General features: G+C 43.0%; 1 protein-coding gene across 1 annotated transcript in view; it reads right to left on the bottom strand.

Annotated features, from left to right (window-relative positions):
• Nucleotides 1-1,384: 1,384 nt before the first annotated feature.
• Nucleotides 1,385-23,498, bottom strand: part of CD109 (CD109 molecule) — a 136,355-nt gene continuing 114,241 nt past the window's right edge. The window contains exons 30-33 of the mRNA XM_075923776.2: nt 22,439-22,581; nt 16,167-16,323; nt 14,867-14,969; nt 1,385-7,977 (exon numbers count right to left, since the gene is read on the bottom strand). Coding sequence (XP_075779891.2) covers nt 7,772-7,977; nt 14,867-14,969; nt 16,167-16,323; nt 22,439-22,581 — 609 coding nt within the window. The 3' untranslated portion in view covers nt 1,385-7,771. The remainder of the gene's footprint in view (nt 7,978-14,866; nt 14,970-16,166; nt 16,324-22,438; nt 22,582-23,498) is intronic.

Below are 23,498 nucleotides of genomic sequence, written 5' to 3'. Positions count from 1 at the left end.
AAGCATAATAATTTAATTACTTTATTATTAATCTTCTTCTATCGGACAAAAATAAAACAGCCCCGCAAAATTTATTCACATAGAATGAAAATGAAAGAAATAATTTTGACATACACTTGAGTTTGTCTAATCACCTACTGCCATCTGGTGGTAAGTATGTTTTCAGTAAGTTGTTAACTATCCCAGTTAATGGTCCAGGCAATATATTATTGTTTTTAAAACAACACTGTATTTTCAAACACTTTGAACTGATCCGGTAGATGCATTGATTTTTCCTCCATGACATTTCAACTTTAATTGAAGTTTTAATTACTTTCAAAACTAAGGACTGCTTTCAGACTGTTGTAATTTCCCCTTTTTTTAAAGCATGGGAAATCTGAAAAATCAGCTGACATTTACTCAATTATTATTCCATAAAACATTCCAGTACTGTGTAAGGATTGAACTGTGTTCCCTTGTTGCCAGCTTCGGCCCCAGTCCCACAATAAACTCTGCATTGAAAAATCCCTGCATTTATTCAAAGCAACAGTGTCATTCATGGGGCTCATTACTGACACAGATCCATACAGAGTTCACTACACATGGGTCTATTTCTGTTGAAGACAATGGCAATTGCTCCTGACCTACCAATATCGGTATGAGCCTGATCACATCCTTGTTGAATGATGTCAGTCTAGCAGAATTTCTTTGGTTAGAATAAGTAGGCAGACAACTTGTTAAAAATTAATGTAATCTTTAATAGAATTTCAAATGGGCATCACAACTTGTATCTGAATAAAAATAAAGCACATTTAATCTCAAATTCTTACATAGACTAGTCTGTATTTAATCCCGTAACATTCACAATAAAGAACTTATACTTTTGGACAACCAACTGGCTGCAATCTGTTGCACAGTAGTTAGAATAAAAAGATTTTTTTTTTTTTAGAAATCTGTGATTTAATTAAAATTGAAAAGATTCATGATGACCTCAGTCTAAATCAAAGCAGATACTTGCCCATATCTCGAAGCAAGAAGAATTCTGGCAGGTCCGTAACAAGAGCTCCGCAAGCTGGGTGCTTGCCCTGGGTGCGTCGTAATCAGGGGTGCAAAGATGCAATAAGTAAAAATAATAAGCAGAAAAAGTAAAGAGCGTGACACATGCTAACCTAAGGAGAGAGGGTGCAAAATTAATATTTTGTCCTGGTGCAAAAATACCTTGTTACAGCACTGAATTCTGGCACAATTGGCTAAGGCCTCAAGACATAAGTCAGCAGAGATTCGCTAGACTAGGACTGCTGTGCTGCAGCAAAGTAGCACATCTGCTTTAAACCAATGCTTTTATTTCCTTATTTACATTAGCATAAAATTCACCTTAAAACACCAAAAAAATTGATGCATAAGAAAAGGCATAAGATATGAGCTTTAATTAAGATTTTGTGTGAGTACCCAGAAATATCAAAACAAATGCATTATGTAAAACTAAAGAGGCTTCTTGTTCAGCAACTGGTTATACATATGTAGTATTTCACTGTACAGTTACAAATTAACACTTTTACATATCAGAAATATTGGCAACAAGAAAGGATAAGGTATTCAGAATGGTCAGATACACTAAAGCTATCAGACTTCATTGCATAAAATAATAATAGTGCAATAATGTTGCAAAATGGCATACAAAACCAGAATAAACTTGCTCTAAGAAGAACTGTAGAAATCAAACATATAGTGCCTAATACTGTAGTTCCCCTCTGTGGTAAGAAACTAATAAGGGAATGGATCAAGTAGACAATAACTGCTATTGTGTTCTCATCCATAAATTACTGAGGATATATATTTCTTGAAAACCTTGACATCAGAGCAATGGGTAAGCGCTATATAATTTAATATAGATTAAAATAGGCTTCTCTAGAAATTATAAATCGACAAAACTAAATTGACTACCAAGTAAAATCCTTTCCATGTGTTTTTGAACCATCCTATATAAATTATTTAATAGGGATATAATTCTCTATTAAATTCTACAGCTTAAAATGGTTATAAGAAGGTCATTGCTTTCTTTTCCATAGTGTGATAGTTAATAACTCTTCTACCATCATGAAAAACTGAGAGGAGAAAAACAAAAGTAGTACAGGAGCCTGTATAAAAGGAAACAGTACCTGTAGAAAATGTGACGGTGACATTATAAAAGAATACATGATGATGACGGCCAAATTAAGCACAATACTAATAAGGGTGAACTTGACTTCTCTTCTTTGATTTTGAAATAGACACAGGAGCAAACTAGCCATCAATGACCTTAGTGATTTTAGGCTTTCGTACAGTCAACCCTTTGCAAACATTGCTCTCATTTTACATATTCTGCAAATTAAAACTATATTTATTATTCTCATTTTAATATATTACATATTCTAAAGAGACAATCCTTATACACATTCAGATTCTTGAACCTGTCTAAATCCATTTAAGTTAAAGCAGTAAAACTTTGAAATGTTTTTAAAAATGATTGAGGAGCATAAGCTCCATTTTCATACGTCACTTTGGAGTCCAAGTCCCAAAGGAAATCAGCAGCTGTTAGGCACTTTTCAAAATTGCACCTTCCCACTAGATCTCCATCTCTAGTACAAGGTCTATCAAAGAGCTCTATACATTGCAATCTGGCAAACTATAGAATCTGTAGTGGGGGTCCTGGCTGGGAACCCTGGAAATAGAACTGTGCAAACTCCACAGTCCAGGTATACTTATGATAAAGTACTCAAAGCTAAGGGCAAACATTGCCTAGTGTTTCACAATGATATAATCCATCACATACAGGCCTTCAGATTTAGATACATACAGAATTTCAACATGTAGGTTCAATATCTTCCCTCAGTTAACACCATGAAGCTGTACTGCCTATAGTGAGATTGTATGGATGAAAGTGAAGGTAGAATTTGGCCTCAAATGCTTTAATTACATTGTATTTTTACTTTGAATCGTATCATATATATGGTGATTTCTTGTGGTTAGACAAATAATAATGAGCCTAGAGACTAGGCATCAATAGTGCATTGTTGAGGAGGGCATTGAGAACATCAAAGAATACTGAAACAAACAATGTTTTTCAAATACATAGCAACTATCAGACAATGCACAAGACTGCTGTTCAAAAGCATTGTTTTAACAGTGCTCTTTAAGGACTTGATCTGGCTCTAGTTGAAGGGTATGGCCAAATCTCCTATTAGCTTCTGTGGGAGAAGGGTCAAGTCCTATAGCTGAATAGACTTCCCAGAGTACTGGAAGAAATGTGTGTCTTGAACAATTTTATACAGGTTCCTATACACAATGGAGAAGTGTAGAGTCCTCTATTGTGTTTTCCTCCAATTCATCTACTGCAAAGATAAGATATAAAATCAGAATACTTTCAAAATTATCCCATGATTCTGAGGCACAACGAAAGATATTAGCTATAATTAGAAAGTGATCCAGTGATATCATTCTTGTCAATGGAATGTACAGATCCATACCCCCTCAGAGTCAATATTCTATTTTACATGTCAAATTACATGTTCATGCCTCCCTTCAATATGCTTTAGTGTGGAGGAAAATTTGGATTTTTTTAATGCTGTCCCTGCTGTACATAAAAAGGACTGTTCACAGACTGATCATGACACTTTTCATGAAAGAATGCAGCATGGGTGATGTATCTTAGTGTTGGTCTTTACACAGCTAAGAACTCTTTAAAATTTGTGTTGTTTCTGAAAAACAAAGCTACAAAAAGTCAGACAAAAGCAAACTGAACCTGTGTTTCTGGAGAGTATTTGGGAAGCTAGGAGTAGTCACAAAAAATTCAAGGTTTTTTTTTTTTTCACCACTGACAGAAAGTAGTAGTTTATCTCCCGTATATTTCCACTGGAAAACAAGCCTCTTTATCACAATAAAACCTCATGTCAATTTCCTTCTTGATAGCTTTATGTACAGTACAAGCCAAAAGTAGCCTCTGTGTTCTGGAAATTTAGAATAAATCTGAGGAACGTGACATGTCAACAGTCCCGATGGCAGCCCACCAGAACTAGAGTGTAAGGTGAAAGAAATGTTCTATAAGTTCACCAATGAGTCAGTGCCTTCTGATACAAAGTGAAAAATGGCATCCAAAGAATACACTATCTGTGACTGCCCATGTTCTATACCTGGGACCAAAGAGCTGATGGATAAGCTAAGTTGATAGACTCAGGAGGAGGAGGAATATTTATTTTACAAATGTGTGGCCTTGGTTTTCTATTAATTGTTGGCATATTCCAGACCTTTATTCAGGAGCATGGTACTGCATATAGAAGAAGCCTCATTGATTTCAAAGGGTAAGATACAAGGGTAAGTTACAAATATTCTAGCTCAGAATAAAGTACTATTAAACTACTCAGTGAGCTGGATACAACTCACATCAAAATACAGATGAAGATTATACTGACTATAATGGTGTTTTGGATCAGACCCAAAATGAGATCTTATATTCATTAATAATATTTTTAAAATTAATTCTCTCTCTCTCTCTCTCTCTCTCTCTCTCTCTCACTCACACACACACACACACACACACACACACACACACACACACACACACACACACACACACACACGTATGTATGTTTGTTTGGAGTTTTTTGTAATATTCCTGAGCTACATTTTGATTTAAACACAAAAGAAAAGAAACTCTCAGCAGGCAACAAATCCTTATACCCCTTTGTACCGGGGAAGGGATGATAAACATTGGTTAATTGAATAGTCGATTAACCGCATGAATTCTTATCAGTTAGTCGACTATTCTATAGTCCCCAGGAACCCCCTGCCATCCCGTATTGCTGCTGCTCTACCTTTAAAAAACTACTCCCCTCACGGACCAGCTGCCTACAACTCCACACTGCAGCAGCCCTTGTCCGGAGGTGCAGTTCTGGACCTGGTGCAAACTGGAACTGAGCCAGGCTGCCTGCCTACCTGGCTCCTAATACACTTTAAATGCAGAGCTGCAGCGGGGGTAGGTTCTAGACCCGGCACAAGCTGGGACTGAGACATGCTGTTGGCCAGCCTGCTAAAAAAATTACTGCCAGAGGGGAGGAATGGGTGTACTCTACAGCATTAACCTATAAGTGTTTGCTTATTGGTTAATCAACGAGACTATTACATCCCTAACCAGGGGTGGGCATGATATAGCTTGCAGGCTGGATCTGGCCCACCGAGCTGTTTGATCCAGCCTGCCCTGCCAAGACCCCAAGGCTATTCAAAATGGCAGCTCCCCTCCGCCAGGAGCATGTGGCATCTAGAGGGGAAACAGGGAGCAAGAGACTTTGTGTGCTCCTCTGCCTCCAGGCTCCAATTGGCCTGCAGGCAGGAGAGAGTGCGAAGTGTCCTCTCCCTGCCAGGGGTGCCCAACACATACAGAGAGCCACCAGCTGTTCAAAACAGCTGGTGATTCCCTCTAGGCTCCACACAACCCTGGCAGGGGTGAGAGAGTTTGCGTGCTCCCCCTACCTACAGCTGTGATGATTTATCTGGGGGTGGGGGAGCGCGCAGTCTCCTTTCTCCTCTCCTTTCCCCTCAGTGGCATGCAGCGCATGGAGAGAGCTGCCAGCTGTACAAAACAGCTGGTGGTTCCCTTTAGGCCCTGTGCAACCTTGGCAGGGGGCAAGAGAGTTTGCATGCTCCCCCACCCTGAGGTCCCACTCGCAGGTGTGATCATGGGAGCACACAAACTCTCTCATCCCCTTACCTCCCAGGGATGAGTGGCCCTGAGTTCCACACAGAGGGAACCCATGTGGCTGGGGCTGCTGCAGGAGGGAGCCTGCCTTGGGGACCCTATTGAGCAGCTGGCTGGGATCTACCTAAGGTAAGTGATGCCCAGCCAGAGCCTGCCTCCGGCACCTCAGCCCCTCGCACTTTCCAGCTCCCTGTCCCAGGTCACCACCCAAATCCTCTGCACACACATCTCCCCCAGGAGACAATTCCACACACACACACACACACACACACACACACAACCCTGCAATCCCTGCTACACCCTTCCCCCAGGTCAAAATTCACTGCACCCCTACTCCCTCCCAGACCCTGCACCCCAACCCCTGGCCCAGGTCACAGCCCCTTTCTTCACCTAAACTCCTATCTCAAGCTCCCTTCTGCACCCAACCTCCATCTCAGATCCCGCACCCCTTCCACAGAAAAGTGTGGCCCTTGACCATTTTCCAAAATCTTGGAGTGCCCCTACATAAAAAAGTATTGCCCACCTCTGCTCTATATTTACACTAAATTATAATTTTGGTTGCTTAAAAAACACAGATTAAATACTCTGGGCAGTTTTGGTAAGGATGGCGTGGGAGCATAGTTATTCAGCAAACAGGTACTTGTGGTTACTGTAAAAGCAGCAAGTTTCTGATCCTACTGTCCAACTCTGGCAGAACTTTGAAAGAGTATGATGTATATTGTTTTAAGCCACAATGCATGTCTGTAATCTGAAATAAGGAGTCCCTACCCTCCCTCCCTGGAGTCCCAATCTGGTAAAGCACTGAAGCATGTGTTTATATGTTTAAAGTTAGGCTTACACACATTCCACTTAATCTATTCCTACAGGCTTTTCCTTCAATCAATAAGGGGAGTTATGGTTTGCAGGATCAGATCCTAAAATTGCAGCAGCAGTCTCAGTGCATAGTCGCTGCTGACTAAGGTCACCAGTATCATTAACATAAAGAACACAGCCCTGAGCACCCATGTTCAGTCCAACAATGTTTCCTATAACACAGGTCCTCCAGAGTGGCATTTCTATAAGACTCAAGGACACCAGAACTGGGTCAAGCCAACTTTGATCCTGGATTCCTGCCACTGGTCACAGGTTTGCCAGTTGGCATTTGAGTATCAATCACATTTGCTTGCCAATTTCCAGAGTTCAACAGCTATAGCATTCACTATGCAGAGGAAAATTGTATTTAGTATTATTTTTAGGATATTCAGAAATAAAGTCCCAGGGATGGAGTCTCTGCTTGCCAAATTTCACTGTGAGAGTCAAAGCCATCTTTCAATGTAAGGAGTATTAAACATTTCTGAAACTTCTGAACAGATTACTTTTAAAAAGCATGTAACTTAAAAACTGCCAGGAACTGACTTCTTTGTAATGGTAAAAAGATGTGGGTGGGTTTTTTTATTATTATTATTATTATTATTATCAGCCATTTGTGAATGCATCACTTTCTGGCTTCCATAACAGCTTTATAGATAGCTGCATCAACTTTTCCTATTGTGCAATCATGAATGTGTACAATAGAGTTTAGTATTAACATGAAGTATCCTTAGGTATGCAGAACAGAACTGAGCAGGGTAATGATACAAACCTACAGTTATGCTTACTAAAAATCAAATCAAGGGATAGATAATTTTCCAAAATAATTCCATAACCTAAGATTCTTTAATTTTTAACACCAATCCATAAACAGTGAGTAAAACAAAAATAATCTTGAAAAAGGAAAAAGAACCTTTGGAAAATAAAATTAGCCTTGTTTTCTCAATCTAATTCTGTATTTCTTTTAAAAATGTAAATAACTATAGCATGATAAAAGCATTTAAGAAGTTGTTAAACGTGTCCAGTAGAAACACAAAAAATGTTTTCTGAAACAGAGTTTGCATATGGGCCCGATCCAGCTCCCAAAGAACACAATGGGAGGCCAGTTAGTCACTGATATCTCATGCTTCTGCAATTCAGCCCTGCTGAATATAACACTTTCTTTGGGTGATTTATGGAAATCTCAGAAGTGCTATATAAACATTTGTCTTCTTACACAATCCAACTCTGCAGCAAACCTGCCTGGATTACAAACAATAAGCAAAACAGAGAAATCATTGAAGAATGCTGATGCAATCCTGGAGAGCTGTCATTGGAATCTGTATCTCTTTTGCAAAGATTGCAGTCATTTTCACAGAAGGCACAAGATGATAAGCCTTGCATCACTTCTGAATTATAGCTTCTCACTGCTCTTCTTCCTGTCCAAATAAATTAGTAAGCATCAGCTTCTGATCGTAATGAGAATCATGTCAAACAAATAAATATTTAGTCTGCATTTTCACAGAAGTTTGAGATATTTTGTTCATGTTTCTTTCTTAAAATAAATATTTGGGATGAACCAAGCCACTGAAATGCTATGACTTCTAGTGGAATCTAGCATGCAAGAGGAAAGCAATGGTTTCAATCCATCAACAGCAGTTGGCCAGTGCTTCAGAAAAAATAATAACTTACAGCTGTATACTGCCGCTACAAACAATAATAGAAAAAAGATCATTTAACTTCATAGAGAAAGCATTTTTGAAGGGATGCAACCAAACACTAATGCAGACAGTGGCAAACATTGCAAAAAATTCTTCATGTTTGCTCAGATTTAGAAATGAATCTTTGCCTCTTTTAAACTGGCTCCCCTCCCGGACCCGCTCCAGCCTGGCACTTTGTGCTGCTGCCTCTGTATCAGAGGCAGCAGCGAGTGGCAGGGGGCTCCCCAAGAGTGAAGCTGGACTACACTGCCTACCGGCCCTGCCCCCGGGGCTACAGATAAGAATTCATCAGGTTAGAATTCATGATAAGCAGGGCTTGCCAAGCCGCAGCGAGCCCACTCGCCAGCCATGTGATTTGGCACGCTGCGCGTGCGCAGACTGCGCTGCACATGCGCTGACCGCATTGCGTGGCTGTGCCGGCTTGTAATCTATTCACCACGGGCGAGTAGATTACATTAATTGTCGAGCTCTGATTATAAGAATTCATGAGGTTACTCGACTATTCAATTAACCAATATAAAACATCCCTAGCCAATTCATGTTAACTTCTAGACAGGTTTCTTGCCAGCTCACCCTTTTGTCTCCCTGGTAACCCATCCAGCAGTCTAGAGAGCTCTCAAGCAGAAGCCTGCAAGTACCCCTAGTACTCCAGCTCCCAAGCTCTCTGACTCCTTAACAGCTCTACTGCTGGTAAGCTTAGGAGTCAGGGCTCCCAAACTCCTCTATAGCCCACCAGAGCCAGGTTTCTCAGGCTCCCAGGAAGCCAAAGGAGCACCTTTTGGTTTTGGAGATAGCAACGCATACCTGTTGTGGAACCATTTCAGTAGTTCTGAAATGACATGCTGCGGGACATGTCAAAGGTTTGTATTTTCCAAAGCCTCAAAAAAAATGTTTTATTTGCAGAAAGGAAATGTAGTTTCATGTCTATCTGTAGCTAAAACACTGCTTGAGACAGCCAGGAGATAAGGCCTCTCCAAACTTCTCATCAGAGCCTGGGCATAAAGACAGTTTATCAGATTAGACAAGACTCCTACAACTAACATGCACATCCAACTTTTTTCTCTCGCAACAATGGGCGATGCCAGAAAATTCCAGAGCACTGAATGCACTGCAGCTCCTGGCATATGTCATATAGGATTGAACACTGTTTATTAACACAGCACGAGGAAAGAGTCACAAAACTCCTTGCCTGTGATACCTAATAAACTTTGACTATCATCACATGCATTGGAAAAATTCTTATATTGGCCATCTTGCATGAAATTCGGAATGGCCTGCTTGTGAAATAATATGTGAAGCAATCTTTTTCTTTATTTAGAGTTAAAACTGTGAGATATTTGTGATTTATATTGCCATTTTTATCTGGTATTAGAAGATGTAACTGAACATTACACTTTCATTTTTTACAGCTCTGAGTGATGCACTGTTAAACAATCACTGTTCAAATATAGAGACTAGCCAGTGTGGATTTGTCAAGAACAAATCATGGCAAACCAATCTAATTTCCTTCTTTGACTGGGTAACCAGCCTAGTGGATAGGAGGGCAGCAGCAGCTATGATACATTTTTTGGGGGGGGTAGTTTTTGACACTTTCCCACATGATATTCATATAAGTAAGGGAGGAAAACATGGGGCAGATGAAATCACGTGAGGTGGATGCACAGCTAGCTGAAAGACCATACTCAAAGAGCCATTATCAGTGTTATGCTGTCAAATTGAGAAGTCATATCAAGTGGGTCCCACAGGGCTCTGCCTTGCAATATTTCCATTAGCACTTTGGAAGACAAAATGGAGAGTATGCTTATAAAGTTTGGGAAGGGGCTGCAAGCCCAGAAGAGAAAAGGATTAGAATTCAAAATGATCTTCATAATTCACAGAACTGATCTGAAATCAGTTAATACAAGTGCAAAGTGCTGTATTTAGGAAGTGGGTCTGACCCATGAAAGCTCATCACCTAATTAACCATCTTGTTAGTCTTTAAAGTGCTCTATAGTCCTGTCTTTTATTTCAGCTAGACCAGACTAACATGACTGCATCTCTATCACAAATCAAATGCAGATATTTAAACTGAGGACTAATTAGCTAGACCAGTGGTTCTCAAACTATGGTCCAGAGACCCCTAGTGCTCCACCATCATCTTCTAGTTCCTGATGGCTCGAGTGCAGCCCTCTCCTTCCCCCTACAGTGGGGAACCTGCACTGGTGCTCCAGGCTCGCTCTCCTTCCCCTCTCCTCCAGAAGGTTGGAGCACCAGCATTGGCTTCCCACTTGGGGGAGGGAAGAAAGACCCGAATCTCGCTGCATGATCTGGCTCATGGGGAAGAAGTTTTCTTCCTCCCCCATCTGGGGGAAGAGCATCACGTGGGTGTACTGCCTGAAGACTTTCTCCACTTCTCCCATTGGCCAGAAGTGAAGGGTGCAAAAGCAAGTGCCCCCATCCCTTTTCTGCCCAGACCCCCATACACCAGGCCCCCTCATGCAACCCCTCCGACAAGACCCTCACCCCCAGCCTGCTCGTGCACCCTCCCTCCTGGCCAGACACTTTACCCCCAGCCTGATCCTGTACCCTGACCAGACAGCCTACCTTCAGCCTGATCCTGCACCCTACCTACCATCCAGACCTTGCACCCACACCCCCTCCTACACCCCACTTCCTGCCCAGATCCTTCACCCCCATTCCTCCTACTGGCAGCCATCCTGCAAACTGACCCCCCCATTTTTGTCCTAACTCCAGAGCCTAGGGAGGTCCACAAATCCACTAACCCTGGAACCCCAGAATAGTAAATCTGGCCTATGGGAAGCCTTGAACCCAGTCCTCCCTGTCCCTCTCCTTTCCCCAGTGGGGCTGGAGGGCCAGAAGAGTCTCAGCTGTCTCAGTGGGGGGTTGTTTGTTTTGTTTTTTGGGTTTTTTTTATTTTCATTTGTGAATGAGAGACCCCCGTCCCAAAAAAGGTTTCCCCCCTGCCATTAATAAAGAAAACATGGGAACCTTTTGTGTTGGACATAAATTAATATTTAGCCTTATTTAAAATGAAGTTTGATAAACTAACATGAGAAAGTTAAAGCGCTTAGTCCAGGGGTGGACAAGAGGTGGCTAGCAGGCCGAATCCAGGCCACCTAGCCGTCAGAGCTGGCCCAAGGCCACTTTGCCGGCACCATTACTGAAGAGCAGCTGCAGCCGTTTTAAACAGCAGGCTGCAAATTGCTATGCAGTCTGGGCAGGGAGGAGAAAGGTTCACATGCTTTCCCCACCCCCTAGCAAAATCCCTCAGCTCCCATTGGTCAGTTTCAGACCAATAGGAGATGAGAAATTTTGCTGATGGCAGGGGCAGCGAAAGAAGCCTTCTCACTTCCTCACTTACCCCTCTCTCCCTCCCTACTGCCTCGTTGCTCGTGGAGCAGCCGGCCCCAGCACACAGGAAGGGAGGCTCAGGTTCCTGTAGAGCTGCTGGCTAGGAGCTGTCGAAGTAAGTGCCTCCCATCCCGAGCCTACCTCTAGCTTTCCCGCGAAGTACTTGCCCCAGGCCATCACCCAAGCCCTCTGTATCTATCCCCTCTTCCTATTTCCTCCAGGTCACAGCTCCCTCCCAGACCTTGCACTCCATCCTATACTCCTCCCCAGGCCAGAATCCTTTCCTGCACACATATCCCTCCCTGACCCTGCACTCCATTACCCTGCCCCAGATCATAACCCCCTCTTGCACCCAAACGCCCTCTCAGACCCCACACTTCGTCCTGCACCCCAGTCTTCTATCCCAAGCTCCCTTCTGTACCCCACCTGCCGTCGAAGACCCCACAGCCCCTCCAAGGAAGTGCGACCCTTGACCACTTACCAAAATCTTGGAGTGGCATCCCATTAAAAAGTATTGCCCTTTCCTGGCTTAGTCTGTTTAATAATTTAAATTAATATTTCCTTCTTACTGGTTAAATTAAACCATTCTCCCTAACTGCAGCATTAGCAAAATGGCTTGGGTATAATTATGAAATTAACAGTGAGTTTCCATTAGCAACTGGTGATCCACCGAAAGGTTTGCATTGAGCCAGGGGGCTACAGGCCAAAAAATTTGAGAACCACTGGGCTAGACAGAACTGCTGAAAAGAATATGGAGGTAATAGTGTATCATAAATTGAGTATGTGTCAAATGTGTGATGCTGTGCAAAAAAGGCTAATGTCTTTCTGGGACATATTAACAGGAGTGAGCAACAGAAGATTACTGTTCCACTGAGAAATGGTGAGTCCTCAGTCCGGTTCAGGCACCCATACTTTAAGGAAGATGTGAACAAACAGGTGAGAGTCCAGAGGAGAGCAACAAAAATCATAATATTGTTAGAATATCCGACCTATGCAGAAAAGTTGAAAGAAATGTCATGAAAGAATTGTAGAAGAGAAAGCTGAGATGGACATAACAGTAGCCAAATGCAGAAGGTTGTTATAAAGAAAATGGCAATCAATGGTGCTCTATGTTCCCTAAGGGTAGAACAAGAAGTAATCAGCTTAGTATATCAGGTAGATATTAAGGACAACTTTCGAACTATAGGGCTAGTTTATCACTGGAACAAGTTACCTAAGGAGGTTTTTGAGTCACTGTTATTGGAGGGGTTTATACTGTTATAAGGACAGGTTAGACCAGTGATGAGCAACCTGCAACCCACCGGGATGCCAAGTGTGGTTCGTGCACCCCCTCCCCTACTCTCTTTCACCACACTCACCTACTCTTCCTCCTTCCTCTTAGCACTTCTAGAGCACCATGAATCGGCTGATTCAGCCCTCATCCCTGATTCTCCCTTTTTTTCCCCAGAGCTTGGATGCGCTCTGATAGGAAGGGGAAGGAGCAAGGATAGGGCATTTCACAGTGCTCCAGAAGTGCTGGGAGGAAGGGGGAGGAGCAGAGATTGGATGCACTTGGGAGAGGAGGCGGGGAAGAGGCCAGGAAGGAATTTCAAATTGTAAAGTAAGTATAACTCTTTCTTTTTTATTTGAAGTTGATGACAGTTCTATTAATGTATGAAGGATTACAGCATTTCTACTTGTTTTAAAATATTCAGCATGCCATGTATTAATGTATTTAATCTTATTCTTGGGGTCATGATTAGTGCACATGACTGATTTCAATCTTGTGGTCCACTAAGACAAAGGAGGACCACTCATGTATCCCACTCACTAGCCTTGGTTGCCCATCCCTGGGTTAGCCAGACACCTTTCAGGGATGTCTAGACATGCTTAATCCTTCCCCTGTATAGATGGGGAAGTGAACTTGATGTCCTCTTGAGTTCTCTTTCAGCCCTACATTTTCATAAGCCTATGATTTATTTATACACTGTAAATTCAAAAGTATCAAATATTCACTCGGTCATTTCTGGAGATTAGTTCATCATCAGGGTTATATATAAAAAGCTAAATCCTACAGAACCCAGTCAGTCCTGGAAATTTCACCAAAATAAGAACTATAGGAGTTGGCCCACAGATTCCAGCTATTACATATTTACATCACCTACAAATTTTTACAGTGTGTTAACTAACACCTTAGGGTGTGAACACTCTTTAGATTTACAGAAGTGTTTCCTGTAAGCTGTTTACTACCCAGGAGAGATTCAAATACTGTCCAGCAGATGAGCAGATTGCCCACAGTTGCTCACAGCTAATAACACGTTTCTATTGGTGATACACATCCACACATGTCTCACTGCAAAAAGTTATTTTGCACATGCATGGAAAAAAATTAGAGGGAACATTAACTCACAGACATGACCTCACAGAATAAATTAATTACTTCTACCTCCTTTTAATTCCGGTCACTAGGATTTTATTATATTTATTTTACATAGAATGAATGAATTATCTCCATCCGGACAGAGTACTTTGTAAAACAGCATTCTACCAGGAATATATGAATTTTCTCTGTCATGCTAAGGGATGCACAATCAAAGCTGGATAAAATAAGTGGTACAACCCTTTCATCCATTCCTTAAACCAAACTCAAATCTTCATTAAAATTTTGGTCAGTTCGTTTCAGGAGAACCCAGTCCTCTTCCATTTTCTCTGCACCTTCTTAACCTCTCCACATGACTCCCCATCGCCTCCCACTTTATCCAAGAGCTTTGTACATTGCTGAATTTCTTCAAAACACATACCACACCTAAAAACAGAACCTGGGAAATATTTCTGCACATACATCTTTTTCACATAACTTTGGAACTCAAAATACTGGCACCCTCTTTTCTAAGGATTGCCAAGTTAAGACCATAAGAAAGAGATGGAAGGGCCACCTAAAAGATAGCCATTAACTTGAACAACACCAGAGTTCATACTTCATTTCGGTAGTCTTAGTAACACTAGAGCAAGTTCTCAGCTAGTATAAATTGACTTCAGTGGAGTTATGCTGATCCACACCAGCTGAGAACTGCTCCACTAAGACTGAAAGAGATAACAGTAATTCATTGTAACTCTTGGCACGTTTCAGATTACTGGACAGTAACCTATGGCATTTGTAAAGTATCTAGTGTTTTTTCTTGATCTACATATTTTCTCTGTTTACTTCTATGAATACAATAGTTGCATATTTTAGCTTGTGAATCACCATGATCTATCAAGAATGACTGACACTTACTGGGTTCATAGTAATCCATGATAGTCACGGAGGCGTCTTGAGTATTTGCTACTTTGAAGTCTCTCACAGCAGGAATAGCCACACAAACCTGTGTTTCATTTAGCTAGGAAAATACAAGAGAAACATTTCAGAGAATTCTAGAAAGGGTGGTGTGAGGGAAAGGATGGGTAATAAAAAACTAAAACTAAAAACTCAACTCTAAAGATCTCTTTAGTGGAAATATAGTGAAATCACAGACCATGGAAGTAAGAAAACATTTTACTAAGGGCTCAATCCAGCAAACACACACTGAGCTAAATAGTCTTTACCTACACATACTGTTCCATTGACAATAGTGGAAAAACTCATGTCCTGCGAATCATGGTTTAGCCACATTTACTCCCCAAAAGATGTAATTGTGTTTTTTATAAAGTTGTCCTTCTGTACTGAAATCAAATAGTGCAGGAGTGGGAAATAAATTTTATTCGGGGGGCCACTCCAAAATTTTGGTAAGTGGTCAATGGCTGCATTTCTGTGGAGGGGGCGCGGGGTCTGGGATAGTGGGTGAGGTGTAGAAGGGTGCTTACAATAGAGGACTGGGGTGCAGGAGGAAGTGTGGGTCTGGGGAAGGGTGTGAGAGGGGGTGCAGGGTCTGGAAGGGAGTTGTGACCAGGGGGAAGGGCTGCAGAGAGTTTGGGTAATGATGTGGGGCAGGGAAATGGGGTGCAGGATCAGGGAGGGGTAAGGGTGCAGGAAAGGATTCTGGTATGAGAGGTGAAAGGTCTGGGAGGGAGTTGTGACCTGGAAGAGGTGGGCATAGGGGATACAGAGGGCTTGGGTGGTGGCCTGGGGCAGGCAGTTGGGGCAAGAGAGCGGGTGGGGTGCCAGAGGCAGGCTCTGGCTGGGAGGCACTTACCTAGGCGGCTCCCAGCCAACAGCTCTGCAGACTCCTTTCCTGTGTGTTGGGCAGCTGCTCCACATGGCTCTGCTCCAGTGCAGGGAGGGAGAGGAGGGTTGAAGAGGCTTCATTCACTGATCCTGCCTTCACCAAAATTTCTCAGCTCCTATTGGCCAGAAACTGGCCAATGGGAGATGGAGGTTTTTGCTAGGAGGCAGGGACGGTGAGCAAAGCTTTCTTCTCCCTGCCTAGACTACATAGCAATTAGCAGCCTGCTGTTTAAAGCAGCTGCATCTATTGTGTAATAAGGGTACTGATGAGGCAGCCGAGGGCCAGATCTGACCTGCACACCCCTGAAATAGCGGGTGAGTTAAATTTAGCAGCTGCCATTACAAATGCATTTTCTTATTTTTTTCAACTTACAGAGTCTAAGTATAGGTTGACTTTCCCATTGTCCTTTTCCACTTTCTTAACTGGATCATTGAATGAAAAGAAATCTGGTGATACAGAGAAGCCACTAAGTAAGCCAACCTCCATGAGGACCATGCCATTCTTGGAAGATGCACCAGTCCCTGAGTACCTTTTAAAAATGGAGAAAGCGTATTTTATTTTGATGGCAGAATATTTGATTTCTATTAAACATTTTCTATTTACAATACACATAATATAGAAAGTATTGTATTTGCAAAATGAGGGAAACAAGATATATTTGAGAACAGATGCTGACTTTCTAAAGTTGTAAGATAATTACAGGCAGTCCCCGGGTTACATGGATCTGACTTACATCGGATCCCTACTTACAAACGGGGTGAGGCAACCCTGCACTAGCTGCTTTCCCCCAGCAGACCAGGGAGACGCAAAGCTAGCGCCCTCCCCTCCCCCCAGCAAACCAGGGAGACGCGGAGCGGCTTTTCTCAGCAGACACCTCAGCTTGAGAATAAAGGACTGAGGGAAGTGAGGTGTGGGAGAAATAAGACTGAGCTCTGGAGAAATGTTTGGCTAGAGTTTCCCCTACAATATGTACCAGTTCCAACTTACATACAAATTCAACTTAAGAACAAACCTACAGTCCCTAACTTGTACATAACCCGGAGACTGCCTGTACTTAACATACTCAGAAAATTCATGTTTTAGACAAACATTTGCATCTCAATTCCCCCAAGTAAACAGGAGCCAATTTGGCTCTGAGCCAAAGTATTGTAGTTATTTGCGATATGCAAGACCCTAATTTTGATCCCACTGAAGCCAAAAGGGAGTTTTTCTATTGGCTGCAGTGAGAACAGACATGGGCCCCAAAAACAAAGAGTAGTAATATAATTATGTGAACATCTTAAAGGAGGCCTGCAAAAAACACCCAGATGCACAATGCTGAGATTCTAAAATTTTATCACTTGGTGCTACCATTTTCTTGGTGTTTTTATGTAAATGTGTAGATGAAGAGTTTATTAAACTTGCTCCTTATTTCTCCATAAATCACTTAGTGGAATCCCTTCATTACCTATCCAACCTCCAATACAGTTTTAAAATGTTCTGTCCATATTATTGATCTGATTCTGGAAAGAAAGAGAAAGTTTAACAAGCTGAGGTTTTTCCAGTTCTCCCCTGCCTTTCCCCCAAAATTGCTTATTACAGCATCTTTTGCCAGTTTGAGAATCACGCGCTGCATGAGAAAGCTATACAGCAGGAGTTGAGCATACTATGGAACACAATGGAACTATCAAAATGTATGTATGGCTTTCTATTCTACAAGTAACACTTACATGCCCAGCCAAGATAGTTTCTTCAAATAAAGTAGGTTGTACAGGCTGCTTCCTTGGCATTCAGGCTAACCCACCATTGTTATCCGGAGACGAAGCATGTATCTAATCTGCATTTTGAATGCCTGACAGTAGTTGAATGTAATTGAATAAAATTATTTCTTTGTAGATTTTGGAGGCTTTAAAAAAAGGGGAAGACTTGCTTTTCAGAGCAAGGCCATTAAGCCTGACAGCTTGGCTGACTCAACACAGATATGACTTTGAAAAGAAATACAGCACCACAGCTGACTTCGGTTGGCTCATGAGATTAGAAACAAATGAAACCATCTGTTGGACGGTGCACTGTGCCAAAGTAGCTGCTATTGAAAACAAATAACTGAATTGGAACTTGATGTAATTATGTCTGTGTGTTACAATTACAGCTGAGAGGCTATAGAAACATCCAAGCCATCTAACTAGCCTCGGGACCATCAAAATAATGATGGGTAACCCAGTCAACTTTGTACCCCCCTTCCTCTAAAACTGAGTAAGATTTACCCTAACAAGTACTTGTGCTCCTGCCTCCAAAAAAACAAAACAAACAGAGGCAGGTATGATGCCAGCTACTGTCTATTCAGCATCATGGGTCCTTAAAAACACACATACACGTAACTAGAAGAATGGCTAGTGATAGGACAAAAGAAATGAGAAGAAAAAACTTGCCTCTTAATTAAGTTCAGGAGACCATGGGCTGAAACTTTGAGCCGTGAGATCATTCCTCCAGCAGCCTAGGAGCTGCAGTTCTCCACTGCCTCATGCAGCAGAGGGCAGTAAATAAGCACAGATATAGAGCCTACAGAGCCAGTACGCACATAAGGGAGTGAGTAGAACTAACAGAGCATGCCTTCCCATTGTTTAGGGATAGCAAAAATCCTAATGAATGCAGGGGCATGGCCAACCAGAATTAGTAACAACAGCACACACCCCTTTACCAGTCTTGCAGGTTTTCTAACAAAAAAAATATATCCCATTGCTGTCACAGTTCAGGGCAGCTGCTCCTATATTCACCTTCTATGGTCCAGCAAGGACATGCAATCTCAAGCTTCTGACTTCGCTCACTGTCATTGAGATCCAGTTCTCTTTCCTTTTGAACCTGGATCTCCAGGATAGTTTCCTGCCATCACTATGTTATTCCCAGCAGAAGCAGGCTGCCCAAGCAGGCCTGCTTGCTTCCTGGTCAGGGATGGTTAACAGAGAGACTGCCCACAGTTATAGTTACCGCCAGAGATGGACTGGCAATCAAAATAGGCCCAGGAAATGGGTTGAGAACGACCCACTTTTCACAACAAAGAATTTTTTTTAATTTACTGTTTGACCCCCCCATTAGCCACACCTCTGACCCCCATTACCCACACACCTTGGCTCCCATTAGCCAGGCCTCTGGAGGTAACACTCTCGGGGCAGATGGACACATTACCAGAAGTAAAAGGTATCATGTGACCCCTCTCTAAGGATTTTTCCCACCATCCTCCTACCAATAGGGATTAGTCTGGCCCCCACCAAGCCTCCCTCATGCAACTATCCTGCAATTGCATTACCCCAATGTGTGTGACATTAACTCGGGGGTGGAGAGGCTGGGGGAAGTGTTCCCTCTAAGAGTTTCCTCCCATGAGCAGAATGAATTTTGTGTTGTGCACCTGTACTGAGTTCATGTGGCTTGTTTGGATGTGCCACTGTGGCATCCAAGTTATTAATAAATATCTTATACACCTCTACCTTTTCCCTGTGCTGCCATGTCTCCTCTCCTTACTCCATCAGCTCCCCTGGTGCCTGCTGACCCCCAACCCCTCACCCTCCTCTGCTGTCCTGACTCCTACCCTTCTCACTGCCCTCAGCCCTCCTGCGACCTACCCCCCTCCACCAGCCCTTCTCTCCCCCCTGTGCCCACTCCTTCAGTAGCCCCACTCTGATCATGTGAGCTACTCCTCTTCATCCCCTGTCCTAACACCTCTCTCTACACACCTGCCCTACCTCTCTCCTCTGGTGTTGGTTCCTCCCCTGCAGGTATCTGCCTTTCTGCTTCACCCCCAGAATCTTCTGGTACCTGCACCTTCGCTTACCCCTGCACCCTTCTGGTGTCCCTCCTTCCCTCACTGCCCCTGCCCCCTTGCCCTCTTTTTCCCTGATACCCACCCCCTCACCACCCTCTGCCCATTCCCCTCATGCCCCTGTGCCCTCACACATGACTTACTCCATCCCCACCTTCCTCATGACCACCTCTTCTTTCAAGCCTTCTCCCAGCACCTCCTCCTCCCCCCTCTAGCTCCCAATGCCCTTACCCTCTCCTCTCCCAGCATCATCCTGTCCCCCCTCCCACTGACACCTCCCCTCCTGCCCTTTTCCTCATTGTCTCCACTTGGCCCCCTGGCATTTGTCTCTCCTCCACCCTGTCCCTTGGTGCCTTCCCCTTTCTTCTCCTGACCTGCCCCTCTCCCCTCAGCACAAGCCCCTTCCTCTCCCACCCATTCCTCCTATTTTTCCCCCTTCCTCTCCCTTCCTCTCCCCCACATTCTCCCTTATAGTTTGCAGCGCTGGAGTCTGTGATCAAGCCCCAGAAGTCCCCACAGCTCTGGCCCCAGCTGCTTCCGGGGCTCCAGACCACTTGCTGGGCCTGGAGCTGGGTCACGCAGTGCAACTCTGGGCTGGGCGGTTTTAAAGTCCAGGCTGTGACATCACGCCACACTTGGGCATCTCCCCTCTCAGCTGTTGCGCAGTGTTTGAACACACCATGCATGCTCTCCCTCGGCCCCATTGTGCCCTGTACATGACCGGCGCCAGGGAATTTAAAGTGCGGGGCTGTGGCACCCCGTCACAATCCCCCTCCCTCCTTCAGCAGCTGCCAGCTGGCCCTTCGGGGGATGGCCCACCGGGAAATTCCTGGTATCCTGTTGGGCCAGTCCATCCCTGGTTACCACACCACTCTTTCTAGTCACTGCCGTGTAGACTGTACAGTTTAAATAGGTAATGTAGAAAGAGTGTATGGATTAGGGGTATAACAAATAAGTGCTGCAAACAACATGATGATTTGCAAAGGTCATGTTTGCATGGAAATTATTATATTGTCACAAGCAGGGGGAGGGGCTGTAATTTCAAGGAAGGAAATATTCGACAGGAAAAGATAAGCTCTTAAAGACTGTTTTCCTTCCAGTGTCCTTGGTAGTAAAGCATTAAAAAGAAGGAAAAAATGTAAATATAGGATATAAAATGTCTTTGAGGTTTTCTGTGAAGTATCCGGTGCTCTTTAACCAAAACAGGATGAATCTAATCAGAAAACAGACAATTCTGTTGTCTGACTAAATAGTTCTGAAGTAACTAATGAATTATGGAGGTTATATGTCACCTGTTCACTGCTAACCCAAATATAAAATCTGACTATATTTGATGGCTGTTTAGTGGCGTATGGGCACAGGCGAAGTTCAGTTTCAACAAAACAGTATACTGGAATAATATTTCATTCCGTCAAAAATGTTCTGCACTAGCTCTACTTATTCACAAATTGTTCTGTGACAAAACTTCCAGATCTATTGCTGAGCATTGAAAGTAACCAGAAACCTTTGTGATGTCAAATGATATTATTGTGCACATAAACATTTCCATAGATCTCTAATTTTTATGTAAATCTCATACTTGATGTATGCAAAATAATGAGATGACAAATGACAGCTTTGTTTTTATAACTATGCTAATTAATAATCTGTTCAGCTCTAATAAGCTAGCTCTCTTCTCTGGTTTAAATATTTGCGTCTGAATTTAATAATCGGTTCCTTCTATGAAGTCATTCATTTGTTCTGTGATAGACAGACTTCTAAATCTAAATCTTTATTGGGCTTTCTTAAAGTTTAAATACCTACCTGGGGAAGTGAAGAAACAGATTAACAGTGCCAGATGAATACCCAGGAATCTACTTCTTCAAGAAAAGGCCCAACAAGGAAAACAACAGATTCATCACCTACAGCCCCCATCTTAAAGCCCACCAGCGCATCACTGACAATATACAACCTGTCCTGAATAACAATCCCTCATTCTCACAATCTTGGGAGACAGGACAATCCTCACCTACAGACAACCCCCTCACCTCAAGCAAATACTTTCCAGCAGTCACATATTACACCTCAATGCACTCACCCAGAAACCTACCCCTGCAACAGGCCTCATTGCCAACTCTGTCCACATATGTATACAAGAAACACCAACACAGGACCTAACCACATAAGCCACATCAAATGCTCATACAACTGCACATCCTCTAATGTGATATATGTCATCAAGTGCCAGCAATGCCCCTCTGCCATGTATATTGGCCAAACTGGACAGTCTCTACGACAAAGGATAAATAGACACAAGTTAGATATCAGAAATGGTAATGCACATAAACCTGTAGGGAACATTTTAACATGCCTGGACACTCATTAATGGATTTAAAAGTAGCCATTCTTCTACAAAACAAGTTCATCAGTCAGTTACAGAGAAGGAGTGCAGAGCTGACATTCATCTGCAAATTTGACACTGTTTCCCTGGGCTTGAACAAAGACATTAACTGGATGTCACACTATAAAGCCAGCCTTCCCTGCATTGCACACCTCATTTTTACATCAAAAGCTAAGTATGCAACACTTCCAGCCCACTTAATTAGCCACATTAGCACCAGTCCTACAACTGACAATTTTTTTTCTTTTATAAATTCTGGGTTTCTGTTATCCCTCTTCAGCTCATCTGATGAAGTGGATTTTGCCCATGAAAGCACATGATACTATATATATTTTTGTTAGTCTCTAAGGTGCCACCGGACTACTTGTTATATCTAAATCACTGGCATTAAAAACACATACTTCACAACTCAAATAATATCATTACTGCAGAAATGAGAGAACCAGCAGAAACACCAAATGAGTTACTTACCTTGTACATACATTTAAGGTCAAATGGTTTATGTCATTTTTGTCATCTTTTACAACAACATCTAAGTCAAAAGCTTCTTGACTTTGGACAGATCTGCGCCTTCTATCAGTGGCTGAATGTTTCACATTGTAAATAATGTTGAGCTACGGAAGCACAAACACAAAACGCAGATGACATTTGTACACCAAAAATGAGTTCAATAAGGTAGTCAGCTAGATCTCAAAGTCTATAATGGTAGAACTCTAGAGAACAGATAAGTGTAGATATAGTCTAAAAAATATGGATTCTCGAAGTTCTTTATTTGTGGTCCAATGTTGGCCATCAGTAGCCAGGAATATAGGAAAAGTCAGGGTCTGGAAACTACAAGTGCAACATTCTGAATGTCTTATGACAGCATTCCTCAAACTGGGGTCCACAAATCCCGCTGATAAACTCCTCCCTATTCCATCTCTCTCCCAGTGCCACCTGGGGCTAAGGCAGGCTTCATAGTCAGGTTTCATATGGGTTCAGGAAGCAGCCACCAGGTTCCTGCAGCTCCTAGGCACATGAGTGACCAGAGTGGCTCCACACACTGCCCTACACCCACGTACCAACACTGCAGCTTCCATTGGCTTAGAACCTCACTGCCAAGGAGAGCTGCAGGGATGGTACCTGAGTACGAGGGCACTGTGTGGAGGCACACTGGCCACCCATCTAGGGGCCACAGAGACCTGGTGGCTGATTCTGGACATTTCAGTCAACTCCACCAGTACCCCAAACTTTCTCTTGCACCCCAGCTCCCATGTCCTAGCTCAGGGTCCCCTCCCACACTCAAGCTCCCTACTGAAGCTTGCACCCTGCATCACACACACACACACACACAAAATCTCTGCTCCATTCTGGACCCTCATCCCTGGCCTCCCTTCAGAGTCTGTACCCTCAGCTGGAGCCATCACTCCCTCCTGCACCCCAACCCTCTACCTCAGCACAGTGAATGGGAATGAGGGTGGGGGACAGCAAGCAACAGAGGGAGGGGAGATAGAGTAAGCAGAGGGCAAAAGCTAAGGTATGGAGCAGGAGG

This window comes from Pelodiscus sinensis, chromosome 3 (assembly GCF_052426305.1).
Source record: "Pelodiscus sinensis isolate ZL-2025 chromosome 3, ASM5242630v1, whole genome shotgun sequence".
Taxonomy (NCBI): Eukaryota; Metazoa; Chordata; order Testudines; family Trionychidae; genus Pelodiscus; species Pelodiscus sinensis.
This window is presented reverse-complemented; position numbering and strand designations above follow the sequence as displayed.